Raw genomic sequence first — 19,031 nt, 5'->3', positions numbered from 1 at the left:
GGTTCTTCTTCAAATGCACCTATCAATACACCAAGTTCTTCCTACGTCCAAACAGCCATGATCCCTCTGTAATGAGGGCCATCCTTTATGCGACGTTGGTGTTACTGATACACATTCAACTGTGCTTTAGAATATCTGCCACTCTTGATATTGCTCTGCACATTCGGAAAGATTACACAATGTGTGTTTTCCACGCTTTGACGTCAGAGACTCGTTACGCTGCACGATGTCGTGCTATTCATGGCCCATAAGAGTCCGACATTAAGATATACAAGCAGGTCACTTGGTAACTCTGTAGCATTAGAGAGAAACTATTTTCAATAGTTCCCTAAATTTATTGCTGCTAGCCGTAAAACTTTTAATAGATCATATTGCTCTGGTAGCAAAATTAAGTATGTGCATCATCCAGGTAAACCGGCGTCTACACTACGTCTGAACTCTCTAACAGCAGAAACAAGAGCATCCTTCTGTTTGTTTGCCTGTCACCTTCTTCCACCTACACTATGACTGTTCCATAAAAACACGGGAGAACTGCCGGGTATCAGTAACTTCCTGCCACGATATTTCGGCGCAGAGTCTTCTGGCCATCTTCAGGTGAATGCCACTGTAGTAGTACTGGCGAGTACGCGCTGAACTCTGTTATTTAAAGCCTTCTGAGGTGACATTGCGCATGCGCTGCTCAGCGTGCGCCTTCATAACGGCTCCGTGCGCTGCGCCTCGCGCCCTCCACTGCGAAAGCCTGGCGTATCGGTGTCAGGTCGATTTCCATCTTTATGCAGATAACTACGTCGACTACGAAGTTTCTCTATAACAGGATTCCAAGCAGAGTTTAGCTGATAACCGCTATCTCGGTTGATGAGAGTCTCGTTGTCAGACAATCTTATCTCCACAGATTCATTGATAATCGAGCTCCAAAAGTTTGATGTATGGGCCAAAATTTTTGTGTCGTCGTAATTCATGGAATGGTCTGTGGAAATACAATGTTCGGCGATTGCGGACTTGGTGGGTTGGAGAAGGCGAGTATGCCGTTGGTGTTCCACAGTGCGTTCCTGCACAGTTCGTGTCGTTTTCCCTATATATGATCTGCCGCATTCACACGGAATTTTGTAAACACCTGGTTTACGCAGGCCCAGGTCGTCTTTAACGGATCCCACCAGTGATGAAATTTTGGAAGGAGGACGAAAGATGACTCTCACTTGATACTTTCTCAATATTCTGCCTATCTGTGAAGAAATATTCCCAATAAATGGTAGATAAACAGTCGACCTGAAAGCATCTTCCTCTTCCTTGTTCCGTCGTTTGTAGGTCTTCATCACTATGACTGCGGAAATTGAAGTAAGCAGAGACATAATGGCAAAAGTATGTTTCTCTGAACGATGGCAAAATGTAAATTTAAAAAAAAGTAATTAGCATATCAATCGCTGAACTAAAGGAAAGGCTTCTGTCCGCAAATAGCAAGCTGATATTGTACTTCTGCTATGAGTTTCATTCAAACCTTTTTCGTAAATGCAGTTTGTCAGTAAGAAACAAAACATTAATATCCGACTGTTAGTTCCTTACCTTAAATTTTCAGTTTTCCACCTCATTTTGAGTCTAAAGCTCAGGTGCCTCCTTTGCAGTAACATCACCAGCCGAGTACGTCTCTTTCTGCTGGTGAGGCGCTATAGTTTAATCTCCTATCGTCACTGACACGTCTGCGACTCCTCGTTATGCAGTTGTTAAGACACTTCAGCAGGAAAAGCGCTGAGATTCCTGCCCGCTCATCCAGATTCAGCCAGAATACTGGGCAGATCGTTAAACTGTTACACTACTTATTTCCTTACTATGTGGATTACCAGGTAAATACGGTTATTGATAGAGTTGATCAGCTGTAAGATTTCGTAAGAGTGATCCAAATCAGCCTGTCCATGGAAATTCTGTGCATATTAAAAGTGTCGGACTGGGACTCTAATCCGGAACCTTGGTTTCGTGGGCAATGTTGTTAGCGACCGAAACAAGTCTAGTCACGATTTACGCCCCACTCTCACAGCTTTATTTCTGATAGTACTTTTCTAAAACTTTCTCAACTTGCCCGACGTACTCCCGACAACCTTGCAAGACTAGCACTAACGGAAGAATTGTGACTAAGCCAATTATCCACAATATTATTTTTCAGACACATTTTTCCAAGATACTTCGAAGTTTGGAAGGCTGGTGATAAGCTACTGGTGGAAGTAAAACCATGAGCGTGGGTTGTGAATCCTGCTTGGATGATTCAGTCGGTAGGGCCCCTCCCCACGTAAGGCAAAGGTCCTTGTCCGGCACACAGTTTTAATCTCCCACGACGTTACGAATCAACATACACTCCGGTACAGAGTGAAAATTCATTCCGGATACTGAATTTTGTCCGTTATCATACTTCAATACTTGGAGGTTAATTTTTATGGTGTAATATTGCTATTTGTGACTAACGCTATTTTGTAGTAATAAAAAAAAGGAAGTGCACTATGTACCTAGACAGGATGCTAAACATCTGAATATTTCAGATTTGTTACCTGTACTGTGTCGTCAAAGAAATATTGAAATATTTACAAAGTCCAAATTATGATAATCGGAAAAAGTGAGTCAGCTTAAAAACGCATTGAAATGGAAAATGAAAATCTAGGAAATGTGTTAACACAAGTTGAGTAAAGTGAATAGGTTGCTGTTCTTCAGAAAGATGGTGCTTGTAGGAAACCCTTAAAAAAATTTTGCTGTGATGTTTAAAATTTTTTTTCATTTGTTGCAGGAACGCAAAAATGGGTCGCAGTGGATACACATGCGTGCGGCACGTGTTCTGCACACTGAATGTCATCATGTGGGTAAGTCACATGTTGTTTACATCAAAGTTCTATCGCTACCATATGTGGAGGCCGTGAAGTATTTAATTGCAACCAGGGCGAAACAGAAAGCATGAAAATACAGTCGGGCTGCCACATGCCAGTCAATATGAAAGCCTAAGAGACACTATATTCTAAATACATAAATTTTTAACCATATATTGTTTGCAGTGCCAGAGACGGTCTGAAGAGCAGGGTAGCTCATTAAACCTGTATCTGAATGAGGTCACGCAGTAGTGCTCATTACCAGTCTGATAAATTCCTGTACTGCTATCCTGGATTGTGTCTTAAATTATCCTATATTGTAAACGCGAAAATTTGTGTGTGAGTGTATTTGTACTCCTTGACGCTGAAACGGATGGACGAATCCGGAAGAAATTTGGAATGGAATAGCTTGTATCCTAAATTAACATATAAGCTAGTATATGTTATAGTCCAATACAGTTATTGATTTGAAGAATATAGTGCCAAATGTGGAACAGTAATTGCCCTTACAAAAAGCTATTTACTCTTTGACTTTTGAGTTGTATTTGTGAAAATGCCTTTATCGTTTAACATGCCCTACATAATACCATTCGAAGTAATGAATGCAATGCTTATACAATCCTCGGAGTGTTTAATACATACTTCCATACAAGCCCGTTGCATTTTAGCCGCTGAGGGTCTGGCCTGTCTTATTGCTTCTGAGACAACGGCGGTGTCATTGAAATGCTGTACGGAAGAGGGATGGAGGCTGGATCTGATTATCTGCTGATATCTGTTGGTAACAGGCACACACTTGAGGGCCGATGACCCTGTTTCGCGTACAAACATTACAAAATTTGCGCTACTTTTGTGATGGCGCACTGGCATTAACATTTCTTTATGAATAGCTGTTACTCAGGGGAGAGCTGCTAGTTTAAACAATTATTAGTAATTCGAACATGTTAGCGTTCTTCCTGAAATTGTGGTTATTCCGTTTCTATCAATTAATGAGTCTGAGAAACTGCCAGCAAGAATAAGCGTTTCTAGATGTTTACGCTTATGGACATTTGATAAAGCTTTTACCAAAGGAAAAACTTCTAATAAATACTGGGGCGGCTGTTATAGTCTGTCAGCGATAACAATCAGATATGACAGAAACGAAAATAATGGCCCGAGGCACATGATTTATCCAAAACTGGAAGATTGCCCCGTCGAAATAGAAAGACTAAATTAATTACAATCCATACCAGTGCAGTATTCTCGCATGCTGTCTAGTTTCGTCTGCTTGTTAGTGGAGATATGATCATCGGATAAAACACTATCTAAGAAACTACTTCCGAACAGCCCTTGAAGGACCAACGGTACCGACCAACCATCGTCTCATTTTCAGCACTTACACGTCACCGGACACGGATGTGGAGGGGATGTGGTCAGCGCATCGCTCTCCCGGCCGTTGTTAGTTTTCGAGACAGAAGCCGATATTTCTCTGTCAAGTAGCTCCTAAATTTGCCTCACAAGGGCTGAATGTACCCCGCTTGCCAACAGCACTTGGTAGGCCAGGACGGTCACCCATCCAAGTGCTAGACAACCCCAACAGCCCTTAACTTCGGTCCTCTAACTGGAACCACTGCCGCAAGGCCGTTGGCACAAAAACATCAGCTGCCTCCTTAAAAGAGCACACTGGTTGATTTGCAGTGGTGTAAATGATATTCTCTTCTCATCGATAATTTAAGTCCTGAAAGTGAAGTACCAGTCCTTTGTATGGAATCAGCGTAGTAGCAGGGGTCGATGTCGAGACCTGATAGTGGCAGAAAGGAGCTATCGTGTCTGGATGTGCTCATGAAGACACCGTGAATGGAGCTGTTCGATGTGTTCGTGTATCAAATCGGATTGTCCAACGTGTCTGTAATGAATGTTGTAAGACTAGCAGCATGAAACACGGCGTTACGAGCAGTGGTAGTAAACAGATCCTAGCCGACGAGTGTCACGCCTTGTCAATGACAATCGATTACAAACCCGACAGGTATTGTTGCCGGCAACGAATGCAGGTCCACATCGACCAGTTTCCTAGCAAACGTTTGGAAGGAAACCGTATGCTATGTTCACATGGAGCCGGGTATATAGCAGAAGGCCATTGCTCACTGCTGCCCATCTTCAATAGGCCAAAAAAAACGCGAGAACAACAACTGACTGCAGGCGTGTAGTGTGGCTCGACGCGTCGTGATTGTCCCTCTTTTTACATATGCAATGCGTCGAGTGCGCCTTCACCCGCCTAGTATGGGAGGTGTAGCTCAGACAGGAGGTGGTTCTGTTATGTTTTAAGCCGTTTTTTTCGTAACGTGACTTCCCCAGTGTTAGTAGTGCATGGAGCAGGGAGCGGGTACTAACAAAGGAAATTTGGCACAATTTAAGTAACAATCATCTATATGAATGTAAAAGAAGTAAACTTTTACAACCTTCAAACCGAACACACAGAAAGAAAAAAAAATCAAAATAATCTCTGTAGCAAACGCGTTGGGCAATACTTGATCACTCACTCACAGTCGGCGTCTACAAATTCAGTTACGAGAAACCACACTAGGAGCCCAATTTACGAGTTCTGCAGAGTTATACAATATACATGATTACACGAGATAACATTTAGCTGATTATTCACGATAATGAATATTCGTGCCGAAGATAATTACAGTCTAAACAATGCCCGGCACGCAATTTACCATGTAAATCACTATGCTTATTAAAAGTTCACAAAATAATTCATGCCAAAGGGAGACTGGGCTTGCGGCCCTAAACAGAACTATAAACTTCTGCAGAAGTAGACCCTAAAAGCAGCTTATCTAAAATAACAAGGTACGTATGTGAAAGGCGCCATTACTTTTTACTTCCCCAGAGCGAGGCCACAAGCCTTAATGGGTCTTTAGGGAATCATTCTCGTTTAACTGACTGCAACAAGTTCAAGCTCATCGGAATCACTAGGATCCAAGAACCGGGTGGTTAAAATTAAAAGTGCAGTTACTCACGGGGGGGGGGGGGGGGGGGGGGTGTTTCGGTGTAGGCTGTAGTTATCGTATGGCACCGAAACTTGGTAAAAGATACTGCGTTAATGCGGAACCGATTTACGCGGAAAAAATTAGCTTTAGTTTTTTGGAATGGCTCTGAGCACTATGGGACTTAACATCTATGGTCATCAGTCCCCTAGAACTACTTAAACGTAACTAACCTAAGCACATCACACAACATCCAGTCATCACGAGGCAGAGAAAATCGCTGACCTTGCCGGGAATCGAACCCGGGAACCCGGGCGTGGGAAGCGAGAACGCTACCGCACGACCACGAGCTGCGGACAGCTTCAATTTTGGACACCAAGTGTAAATCTCGCGCTGTACACTTTTTGTATGACATCCACGCTGTCATTTGACAAGTCATAACGTGAGTGAACAGTATGGCTATTGAGAAGGGAGACTGTGAGCTGCTAACGAAATTGTTTTATGTGAACGGCAGCATAGAGAGAAAAAATAAAATGAGTGTGTGGCATTGTTGGCCGGGAAGCCCCATCCGGGGAAGTTCGGCCAGCGAGTACAAGTCTTTATTTCGGTCGACGCCACATTGGGCGACTTGCGTGCCGGTGATGAGGATAACACAACATCCAGCTGTGTTATCCTCCCGGCCGGGAATCGAACCCGGGCCCGCTGCATGGGAGGCAAGCACGTTACCACTCAGCTAAGCAGGCGGACAGCATAGAGAGAATATCGCCGGTTGAAAACCCGAGGAGGGGTCCGATGTCATTAAACGTCTTAAGAAGATTATAATGAAATTCGAAAACACGGGTCAGCTTGGCTTGGCATCTGGAAGACGGAGTCCTTTCCCAGTGGAAGTTATTGACGAGGTTGCTGTTGTGATCGACGACGCAGCATGTGCGCCGGGGAAGTGCTGGTGCTCGGGCAATGTGACGAGGATTGTCCATCCCATGGTCAACGGTACAAAAAGTTCTTCGGTCTATTTTACACTGGTACCTTTACAAGATCTAGACTGTGCAGCAACTGAAGCCTCATGATCCGCAGCAACGTTCTGAATTTGCTCTTCGGTTTCTGGCACGGATCGACGTTGGTTACATTTGAACAGGCAATATTCTGTAGAGTGACGAGGCATATTTTACAGTATAGAGGGCAATGCGTACACAGAACTGTCGAATTTGGGGCAGTATTAAACCGCGTGTTGTGCACTAAGCGCCTTATGTGACTGTGTGGTGTGGATTCGCAAGCACCTTCATTCTCGGTCTGTTCATCTTTGAAGAAGATACACCAAGAGGGCCTGTCACGTATACAGTGACGTCTGCACTTTATCGAGACCTTCATGAAATATTTGCTAATCGCAGCCTTCAAATGGTTCAAATGGCTCTGAGCACTATGCGACTTAACATCTGAGGTCATCAGTCCCCTAGAACTTCGAACTGCCTAAACCTAGCTAACCTAAGGACATCACACACATCCATGCCCGAGGCATGCGGCCATAGCAGTGGCCCGGTTCCGGGTTGAAGAGCCTAGAACCGCTCGGTCACCGCAGCCGGCTCGCAGCCTTCCAGGAGAATGATCTCCAGAGGTTTTCCAGATGCATGGCCTGCAAGATCACCTGATCTGAATCGATGTGACTATTGGCTTTGGATGTATCTAAAAGAATGTGTTCATCTGGGACACGTTCTGTCTCTATGTGACCTGAAGTCCAGTATCCAGGAACACGTTGCTCACATTCTGCCGGAACTGTTGCCAGCAACTGTTGATCATGTCGTTTTACGGATGCAGCATCCTGTCTACGTCTGTGGTGCTGATATTGAATAAATAGTGTGAGCAGCGATTAATAATAAAATTGAACGTTATATCCCACTCACTTGTTTGTAGTTGGTGAACTGTTTATCACTTACTTGGCCTTTTCTGCCCAGGTCACGCTCCTAATCCCTTACATACTGAAACATTTATATACGCCTTTCTTGCATTCGCAGCGCCAGAGATGCACCTGGTGACCAAAATTGGAAATAATTTTTAACCAGCATATATCAGTTCCGCGTTAACACTTTAGAATATCTATCAAGTTTTGCTGTCATACGCTAATTACAGCACACTGGACCTCTGTGAGTAGCTGTAGTTTAATTATAACTGACTGGTATATTGGTGAAACACATGTAATGGTGTCGTTAAAAACATACGATCTTCATCAGTTGCCACGCAGCGTGCCCAACGTCTACCTACATGCCTCCGGAACTCGCAACTACGGGTGTGGAACTCGCTTGGCTGTAGATTCCAGTAGACTGGCCATGCGCCACACACGGAATGATAATGCTTCACCTTAGCCATCACCCCATCTCACATGGAGCGAATACAGCAGCTGCAATCCGCCCAAGAACAGGCTACTGCTCCAAAGGTGAGAGTCAACAGTACCATGCGACCAGACCAAGAGACCGTCTTGCGCAGGCGCGCTCAACGATAGGCAAGGCGCGTATTGGGATGTGGACGGCAAAGGCGAGGGCAAGACGGCACCAGCTTTTGTGACTGACAGGTGGGAATTGTGGCGCAGGGCTGGGCAGGGAGGGCATGACAGTGTTCGCTTCCGCCTGCGCCGCGCGGTGTCCGGGACACAGTGTACTGCGCGTGCGTCACTGCGGGGTGGTGTCTCAGAAGAACGACAACCAAGGCGAAGGTGTTGGAAATACTGATAGATGTGGGGAAGCTACGTCTCACACAGCGACTGCCGGCCGCGGTGGTCTAGCGGTTCTAGGCGCGCAGTCCGGAACCGCGCGACTGCTACGGTCGCAGGTTCGAATCCTGCCTCGGGCATGGATGTGTGTGATGTCCTTAGGTTAGGAGGGTTTAAGTAGTTCTAAGTTCTAGGGGACTGATGACCACAGATGTTAAGTCCCATAGTGCTCAGAGCCATTTAAACCATTTGAACACAGCGACTGCAAAATTGGACATTTCCTCGTCAATAAAGCACCTATGTAGTAAAGAACAACGAAAGGAAATGGAGAAACTTGGTGTTTCCAAGCTGATATAACATTCCATTGTGCAACGTCAGCAAAGGGTAAAAGAAAGAGCAACTGAACGCAAAAAAAAAAAAAAAAAATCTGAAGACTTAAAATTTGCCAGAGACCTACGCTACCATTTCTTCGTGTCCATCTACCAAACAACTAAAAATATGCCACCAACAATTTAACATTTCATCTACGGTAAAATATTAGAAGTGATTCCGTAAACTGAGGCATCGCTCCTGGTAATTCAGGTCTCCAACTCAGGAACTCGACCCACTTCGGGCTTCCGACGCAACAAGTGCTTCATATCCATGGTACTCGACGAAAGTCAGCGGTACGTTTTGGACACCTCTTCAGATCAGTAGACGTGCCTTCAAGTACGGCTGCTGGATCCTAAGTTCAGCTCATGAACAGTAACAATTTGCCTAATTAATTTTCCTGAGTAACATAAGTAATACTTGCTTATGTCTTTACTTAGTAAGAAATTTCGGTAAAGCTTACAGAAAGATAGCATGTTTTTCCTCATTTGCAGTTGGTTTTCGGGTTTTGCATCTTTCAGGAAATATAAATTTACGCACAAGCTCTTGAACTTCGAGGAAATGACGTCAGTCTAAGCGGAAGTAATTCGTGAACTGCTTATCAGAAAATTCTGAAACGGAAATTTGTGGTAAGGACTATGGGACCAAACTGCTGAGGTCATCGGTCCCTAGGCTTACGTACTACTTAATTTAACTAACTTACTCTAAGGACAACACACCCATACCCGAGGGTGGACTTGAATCTCCGAAGGGGGTTGCGGCGCGAACCGTTACAAGACGCCGTAGACCGCACGGCTACACCGCGTGGCAGAAAACTCTGATGTCAAAGTGAATTCGCCATGAGTGTTTCTCTTATATACGCTTTTCGATTCTGATTTTTTCGTTTGAAGTGTTATGTAATAACATCAGCATGTCTATTTCATTAGAATCCGACTCTGAACCAAGATTCATGAGTTCAGCCACGTCTTCACAAAGAAAGAAAGCAAACTGAATCTACAAGGAACGACTGCGCGACAGTGGTTGAACTGCCTTACAACACGCGCTCACAACGTGTCGCCAGGTATTCCCTTCGCTGCCCCGCCCAGCCCAGCCTTGCCCTTCCCTGCTCTGCCCCTCCCTTCGTCGGCTGTGTCACAATGTGCGCCATCCCCCACCACTGCACTTGCTGCTGGCCGGGACGCGGCGAATTCAGCGAGCAACTAATGGAGTTGCAATGTCTCTGGCGTAGCGTTTACCGATACCAACCGGTGCACAGCTCAACTTGAGCCCACCCCTTTGCCGTATTCTGAACGTTAATTAGTTTGTTTATTTCAACATCCTCGGTGTCCAAGTGTTCTTCTTCTAGGTCTGCATTATGAGTATTCTGCGAGATCCTCGTCTTTCAAGATGACAACAGTCCTTTTCACAGCTCTGCACGTGTACGATCGTCGTTTGACGAAGACTCTCGCACCCGATCATACCTCTTCTGGATCGCTAAATAATATGATCTTCATCCAAAACAATAAAGCGGGAAATGTCTGGGACTACTTGGGACAGCGCATAAAACGTCGCAGTCATACTTCTGTATTTTGGTTGCTCTACGCGACCTGATAGTCAGTGAGTGGCTTCAGGTGTGTACAGCTTACGTGAAGAAGCTGGTGGACTCTATGCCTCGGCTATTTGCAGCCATTATCAATGCTAGCGGCAATATTGCACAGTATCTGCGCGATATCTCATGGGGCGGCTAATTTTTTTATCCAGTTTACTAAGTTTGCAGCTGTTCTCCTCGAGTCACATAAATAGTTTTGAAGGGCGACTGAAAATGGTGGACAGTACTACAATTAGAATTTTCCATGACCAAAGAAGAAAAACATTGGGAAATGTATCCGGTAATCTTACGGGTACAAGTCCAATGGATTTCATTCAATGAGTGAGTGTGTTGGTCAAGGAATTGGTAGCGCTCTTCCTATCCGCCGTCCAAGGTGATGTGCAGTAAGGTATCTTTGGGAATGCACACTGAAATATGGAGTTGCACTTGAAGGCACATTGTGTTCGACGACTTGTAGTTGTATGTCAACCATATAATCAGGCAAACTGTTGCACAAGAACTCGCATATCGCCTGTAAGCACTGCGTGGAGTCATAAACGAGTGATCGCTAATAATGCTGATATCGACAATGACAGAGCATTCTCTGCTGGTACATAACTTCCTTTACTATCTGGGCTTTAAATATACCCAAACACGCTGGTTGTGGAAGCCTATATCATATATTTTGTAAAGATCGCCTCACCCCTGCACAGTACCAAGTCTGGAAAGTTTGGTATTTTTTCTAAGCTGCAATAGGAATCGCTGACGGAATGATGTTCTCTCAGAGAAGGCTAAGTGTAACGGGACTTACAAATGTCAAAAACAGCAGCACACCTATTACATCTGATACCTCGATCTAATATTACCTAACACAGTGCAGATAGGTACGTAATTTATCCCAAGTTATTGATGTCCACTCTGCCGGCCGGCGTGGCCGAGCGGTTCTAGGAGCTTCAGACTGGAACCGCGCGACCGCTGCGTCGCAGGTTCGAATCCTACCTCGGGCATGGATGTGTGTGATGTCCTTAGGTTAGTTAGGTTTAAGTAGTTCTAGGTTCTAGGGGACATATAACCTCAGATGTTAAATCTCCTAGTGCTCAGAGCCATTTGAACCATTTGATGTCCACTCTAGTGATCAATAATTGTACGAGGCCCCCAAACTAGATAACAAATCGAAGTATTTTTGGATCCAGTTTCGGAAAGGCTTAATGTATTGATACAGTACACTAGCCCTTCGAAACTTTTAGCGCCGCCAGCAAGATGCTACATTTGCTCACGACTCAGGGTTGGCGACCGGATTTTCTTCTTCTTTCTTCATTATTTCCAGCTCATGTGCGCGGTTGAACTTGTTAGCTTGGTCTGACAGCTTCATTTTGTTCTTCTCTCCCCAAAATATCTTCATGAATTCACTGTGGTGATAAATGCGTTTCTCTGTCCACTGTTTTTCAGTTTTTTATTTTCCTCTGCGAATGTGTGATTTGCAACTATGATTCAAAAGTTTTTTGCGTTCTCTGATGGTATCTTCTCGTGAGTCCTGCTTAACTTCTTCTAACCCAGTAGCTTTTAGCTTTTTGAAATTTAAGATATTCAGTAGTTTTTTTGTTAATCTAGTGTGGCACATTCCGCTCTACGGGTTTTGGGATACTAATATTTTATTACATCTTCCGTTAACCAGCAAAAGCCAGCCCGCGGCTACGAACATTTTTCAACTTCGTTTTTGTGTCATCAGTCATCTGACTGGTTTGAGGGGCCCGCCATTGCTTCCTCTCATGTACCAACCTCTTCATCGCATAATAATATTTACACCCAATGTAGTAATTATTATATATTGATACCGTCCCCTCTTCTTCTCAGTTTTTCACACACATTTATATCCACGACGATTCTGCTGAGAACTTCTCATTTCTCGTCGTATCGCTACAAATTCTTCTTTCTTTCTTTACTACTACTACTACTACTACTACTACTACTACTACTACTTACTGTTACAGTTACTACCACTGTTACTACCTCCACCCCTACCGCGACTACATTTGATCCACATTTAACTGCACAGGAGGTTCTTTAGGACAGGTTGGAGATATGCATTGATTGTACTCAATTCATTTAAATTTATAATACCGATGATACTCTCAATTAGCCGGCCGCCGTGACCGAGCCGTTCTAGCCGCTTCAGTCCGGAACCGTGCGGCTGCTACGGCCGCAGGTTCGAATCCTGCCTCGGGCATGGATGTGTGTGATGTCCTTAGGTTAGTTAGGTTTAGGTAGTTCTAAATCTAGGGGACTGATGACCTCAGATGTTAAGTCCCATAGTGTTCAGAGCCATTTGAACCATACTTTCAATTCGTAACTGTGATAACGTCCATAGCTCCTTTCCATCAATTAGAACTTCCAAAGTTTCAACAACTCAAATTCAAAACATGTGAAATATTTCTGTAATCAAAGCTTAAATTCGAGTTTCAATTAGTTCACTCTGTGGCTCTCTCACACACACTTTTCATGATTACTCCTTTAGAACACACACTTTAATTATGGAATTGATAAACGTAGATGTCACAAAATTCTTGCCTCTCTGTACTTTTCCGATTCATTACACGACTAATTTCAACGTGCACTTCGTTAGATGACATATGCGTCAGCGCCTCTGTCAGATATTTCATACAACTAAATAGTGGTGGCTCTGAGCACTATGGGACTTAACTTCTAAGGTCATGAGTCCCCTAGAACTTAGAACTACTTAAACCTAACTAACTTAAGGACATCACACACATCCATGCCCGAGGCAGAATTCGAACCTGCAACCGTAGCGATCGCGCGGTTCCAGACTGTAGCTCCTAGAACTAAATAGTGACAGAACTATATGTGTATTACAGACTCGTCATAACATGATGTGTCTGAGATATTTATGCACAGCCCCTGAGGCTGTTTCGACCTCTTAGAAATAACTGCAGTTATATCCGACGAAGAATGTTTGGATTTCTTTCCTTTGTGGTATCGTCCACTGGTAAATGCTCATAGAAACATATAAACATGACTTTTAACTCAAATAATCTTAAAGGTATTCCATACTGTCCTTTGTTGTCATAAATAATGGTCGCAGTGGAACACTCTCTCTGCAATCTGACAGCCTTTATACATATCGATGTTCTTTATTAAGACATACCATGGCGTGTTCCTTTAGGTTTGTCTGGAAACGGAGAAGTACAAATAATAGTACAGTTTTATAGATAAATTTCAATAACGATATTTCTCTCTAAATATTACATGCTGAAATGTATCTTTGAAACAGTACAATCTTATGAAAGTTCGAACCCACAGGCGACGCGTTTAGGAACAAATTTAAGAAACACACTTCCTAGCAACAGTCACAAATACTTTAGAATTAAACTAAGTATGCAGCAAATGTAATTAAATCAAAATCACACAAAAATATTTTCTATTTCTCCAATAATGTAGTTTGTCATTATTTTCTTTTAGCATTGACAGTGGTATCTCTGGTGAAGAACTGTGGTCGTGACAAAGATTGACAGCTTTTAACTTTATACTTAAATGTTATTAGGCTATTTTACATCTCCACGTACAAACTCAGTCTTCCGAAATTTTGTTCCATCCAAATTCATTGTCATAAGTTACTGAATACTTGGGCAGATATATGCCTCTCAATTAGTCGTGGGCTGAGTTATGGTGTAGGCTAGGGAACGTCGCTTCAACTGTGGCAAGCCAAATGGAGACCAAATAAGAGACACACATTCAACCTGGTATTCATCTCCTGATGATGAGAATGGTATAAATCTTCGAGAGCTGTGTCGATTCAAGTGTGACTCAGCTTAAGCAGCCAGATAATTTTATGCAATGAGTCCTCCCAGAAACACTTAGTGTACGAAGTTACCATCGACTTTGCTATTGTTTAGTTTCCTTTGCTTGTATCTCCTAAACAAGGATGAATTATAGATTCACAACGTAAGCGGAGGTATACTATCAGTGGCTCAGTTAAGAAGTATGATAATTTTTTTAACATTTATGTATTTGATTGCGATGAATAATTAAAGCTGCAATAGGCCATAATTTCGTTGTAGTGTTCAGAAATTGTTTTCGCAATAAGAAAAAGAAAACGCAGTGCGCCAATTTTTCCTTTGGGCGCCCGTGTTGCGGCCGTGACTTCGCGCCAGCTGCTTATCAACAAATTAGCCGACTGACAGCACACCAAGCAAAAGCGTCGTTGAGCTCACTGCGGATAAGCTAGTCAAACAATTCTCGCCATAGAGGTAATGAAAATAGATTGACCAATACGTCGTTTAAGCACGTCTTGCGCCGTCGTATGGCCGCAGGTACACTGCAAGGACATACGAAGTGCATTAAAGTTCTAAGGCCTCCGATTTTTTTTCTAATTAACTACTCACCCGAAATCGATGAAACTGGCGTTACTTCTCGATGTAATCGCCCTGCAGACGTACACATTTTTCACAACGCTGACGCCATGATTCCATGGCAGCGGCGAAGGCTTCTTTAGGAGTCTGTTTTGACCACTGGAAAATCGCTTAGGCAATAGAGCACGGCTGGTGAATGTGCGGCCACGGAGAGTGTCTTTCATTGTTGGAAAAAGCCAAAAGTCACTAGGAGACAGGTCAGGTGAGTAGGGAGCATGAAGAATCGCTTCAAAGTTGTTATCACGAAGAAACTGTTGTGTAACGTTAGCTCGATGTGCGGGTGCGTTGTCTTGGTGAAACAGCACACGCGCAGCCCTTCCCGGACGTTTTTGTTCCAGTACAGGAAGGAATTTGTTCTTCAAAACATTTTCGTAGGATGCACCTGTTAACCGTAGTGCCCTTTGGAACGCGATGGGTAAGGATTACACCCTCGCTGTCCCAGAACATGGACACCATCATTTTTTCAGCACTGGCGGTTACCCGAAATTTTTTTGGTGGCGGTGAATCTGTGTGCTTCCATTGAGCTGACTGGAGCTTTGTTTCTGGATTGAAAAATGGCATCCACGTCTCATCCATTGTCACAACCGACGAAAAGAAAGTCCCATTCATGCTATCGTTGTGCGTCAACATTGCTTGGCAACATGCCACACGGGCAGCCATGTGGTCATCCGTCAGCATTCGTGGCACCCACCTGGATGACACTTTTCGCGTTTTCAGGTCGTCATGCAGGATTGTGTGCACAGAACCCACAGAAATGCCAATTCTGGAGGCGATCTGTTCAACAGTCATTCGGCGATCCCCCAAAACAATTCTCTCCACTTTCTCAATCATGTCGTCAGACCGGCTTGTGCGAGCCCGAGGTTGTTTCGGTTTGTTGTCACACGATGTTCTGCCTTCTTTAAACTGTCGCACCCACGAGCGCACTTTCGACACATTCATAACTCCATCTCCACATGTCTCCTTCAACTGTCGATGAATTTCAATTGGTTTCACACCACGCAAATTCAGAAAACGAATGATTGCACGCTGTTCAAGTACGGAAAACGTCGCCATTTTAAGTATTTAAAACAGTTCTCATTCTCGCCGCTGGCGGTAAAATTCCATCTGCCGTACGGTGCTGCCAGCTCTGGGACGTATTGACAATGAACGCGGCCTCATTTTAAAACAATGTGCATGTTTCTATCTCTTTCCAGTCCGCAGAAAAAAAATCGGGGGCCTTAGAACTTGAATGCACCTCGCATATTAGCTGCTGCAGTGGAAATACTCGATAGGAGCTGACTCCACAATATTACCAACAATGTTTTGCGATATTTCGGGTAAAGAAGACTAAAATACATTGACAGTTATTATAGATGCGTTTGGTGTATTTTGATATAAATCTGGGAAGCTTCGAGAGGAGCCAATATCTGAGTTTTGAGTGAAGTATGGAAGGTAATCTCGTACAGATTTGCAGGTGTTGGAGTGCTTGGAAAACCATAGCGTGATAAGCACTAAAGGTAATAGTCAGTCAAATCTAGTATCAGATGTTACAAAAGAAGTGTTTTTATCACTGTGGGCTGTACTATTAAAAATTTCGACAGCTCTGGTTCCTAGAAGAGTCAACGATTATGTTACTTCCTCCTAAGTATATCGCGAGAAAAGACCATGAAGTTAAAATTACAGAGGCTTGAGCTCATACGGATGTTCACCAGCAATGGTTCTTCCCGCGAATCATTCGTGACTGGGACAGAAAAAATATAACAATGGTACACAAAATATCCTGCGCCACAAACCACAAGGTGCCTTACGGAGTGTAGATGTACGTATTAAGTAGAATCAAAAACTGAATACTCATCGTACCCGTCGACGTGACTTGATTTTAATGCATTGCTCTACTGTGAGTGTTAAGGTTCAAACGGCCCTAGGCACTATGGGACTTAGCATCTGAGGTCATCAGTCTCCTAGACTTAGAACTTCTTAAACCTATCTAACTTATCGACATCACACACATCCATCCCCGAGGCAGGATTCGAACCTGCGACCTTAGTAGCCGCGAGGTTCCAGACTGAAGCGCCTAGAACCGCTAGGCCACAGCGAGCGGCTGTGAGTGTATACAGAGGAATCTATCCAACAAGAATCGTTGATTCACCGAACCAACTACACCGTGACCTATGAATACTATGCCAACGGTTTGAAACTTCATTTTCAGTTTTCTAATTGAAAAAGTTCTCGTTCTTTGCAAATGTTAGTTTGTGTACTCGTTGTCTTGATATCCGTGGCGATTGATTATAGACTGTAGTTCTGTACTTGTCGATGAGACTTGTGTAAGAGGGTGCAAAAATTGCTGGAAAAGAAGATGACCTCTCCACAAAAATAGCAGAGATGCAGCTAGGTTGATTATCCCATTCAGGGTGCCGCATTACAATCAACAGTGTCACATACCGTCACTCTAGACGACACAGCTAAATTATTTAGCACGTAGCAATATAGAACTGTTAATACTATGCGCAAGCTACGCAATTCAAAGACTGCCGTCTTTTTCAAGCCATTCAGTCCCTTCTTGAGAATAGACGATTCTGTGCGTTTTTCGATAAGCGAAAAAAGTAAGTGGAGAAGTGAACGTAATAATCCAACTAATGGAATGTCCTGACATCGACATTATTCAATTTGTACACAAATGACCAAACAATTCTCTGTAACATGAAGCATCTCCTCTTCGTAGATGATCTTCTTCATTGCCGCAAAGGGCAAAAAATTTTGAACTTTTGAAGAGTGACTAATAGTACTTCTCTTTAACATGTCAAAGTGTTACAAACAAAATGCGTTAAGGCCGAATCATTTAAAACAGAAGTATGTGCACTTCACTTAAGATATAGACAGGCAAGACAGAGTGTCAAAGTATAATGTTACGGATAGTAGCTAGAACACACAGAGGTTCCTAAACAGAGGGTGCCGCAGTTAAAAGTAGCCCGCGTCCTCTTTGAATGCGAATGCAATATTTTGACGTCTGAAATAAACAGATAAAAGAGTGGACAGTTTTATGCAACAATCGATTATTAGCATTCTTCTGTCAGCATTTTAGTTTATTTCGTTAGTAATGTTACAGATATCACTTTGCGTAGTGGAGGCAAATGTGAAAACGGGTTCGATTAAGGAAACTAGAAAAATTTTCCGTGTAAAGTATCCAGATAGAAGATTACCAGCAAAGAGAGCAATACAAAGCTTGTATAAAAGTTGGCGCACCTACGAATCTGTGCAAAATGTAAAACGACAAGGAACTCCTTCAGGAATTCAGCACACTAGAAGTTACTGTAGACATTCGCCGAAGAGTTATTCAGAGCCCAAAGAAGTCTGAGCGTAAACTGGCCCAAAAGACGCACGTAAGTGGAAGGAGTTACTAACGGATAATGAAAAGTCTTAGTCTGGAATCGCGCTGCAGTTACGGTCGCAGGTTCGAATCCTGCCTCTGGCATGGATGTGTGTGATGTCCTTAGGTTAGTTACGTTTAAGTAGTTCTTAGTCTAGGGGACTGAGTACCTCAGATGTTAAGTCCCATAGTTCTCAGAGCTATCTGAACCATTTGAAAAGTCTTAATCTGAAGCCATATTGTTTAACGGTTGTACAGCAATTACGGGAGGGTGACAGACAGAAACGTGTATGGTTTCATCATGCAGTCATGTGAATTCTGAGAGCACGAGGTACTGGGCAACGGAAAACTCTAACAGAAAACTCTAACACTGTTTGTCAGCAACCATTCTATGATGAAAACATCGGCGTTTGATGCGGTGTAACAAGAACGCTCATCATTGGACAGATATTTTTTGACGTTCCCCTCAACACGGTTGCATATATGGAACTTTTTGCTACATTTTGTGCTCAACTCACTGTGAATGAAATACAATACTGCTTCTTTCAGCAATATGGGGTAATAACTACACGTCTAAGGTATCCATTGTGTCCATTATGTCTCACTGATGAACGAACGGTCAGTAAAAATTTGTGGCCGCCATGTTCGCCAGATCTAATAACATGTAATTTTTTCCCGTGGGGAAGCTTTAAGGGCAAGGCCTAGGAAACAAATCCACACACAATACAGAAACTAAAATACAACATCAGCCGTGAAGTTTCCGCCATCGATATCTGAACTTTAAGCCGGTTGTACCTGAATGTACTTAGATG

At 43.4% G+C, this 19,031-nt stretch overlaps 1 protein-coding gene across 2 annotated transcripts in view; it reads left to right on the top strand.

Annotated features, from left to right (window-relative positions):
• The window catches only part of LOC124787994 (tetraspanin-9), a 538,570-nt gene that overhangs the window by 413,126 nt on the left and 106,413 nt on the right, over positions 1-19,031 (top strand). For both annotated transcript variants that reach the window (XM_047255029.1, XM_047255028.1), the window contains one exon: positions 2,768-2,840. In XM_047255029.1, the coding sequence (XP_047110985.1) occupies positions 2,778-2,840 (63 nt within the window). In that variant the 5' untranslated portion in view covers positions 2,768-2,777. The remainder of the gene's footprint in view (positions 1-2,767; positions 2,841-19,031) is intronic.

Source organism: Schistocerca piceifrons, chromosome 3 (genome assembly GCF_021461385.2).
Source record: "Schistocerca piceifrons isolate TAMUIC-IGC-003096 chromosome 3, iqSchPice1.1, whole genome shotgun sequence".
NCBI classification, from domain to species: Eukaryota; Metazoa; Arthropoda; class Insecta; order Orthoptera; family Acrididae; genus Schistocerca; species Schistocerca piceifrons.
The sequence above is the reverse complement of the archived record's forward strand: the minus strand, read 5'-3'. Positions and strand labels throughout refer to the sequence as shown.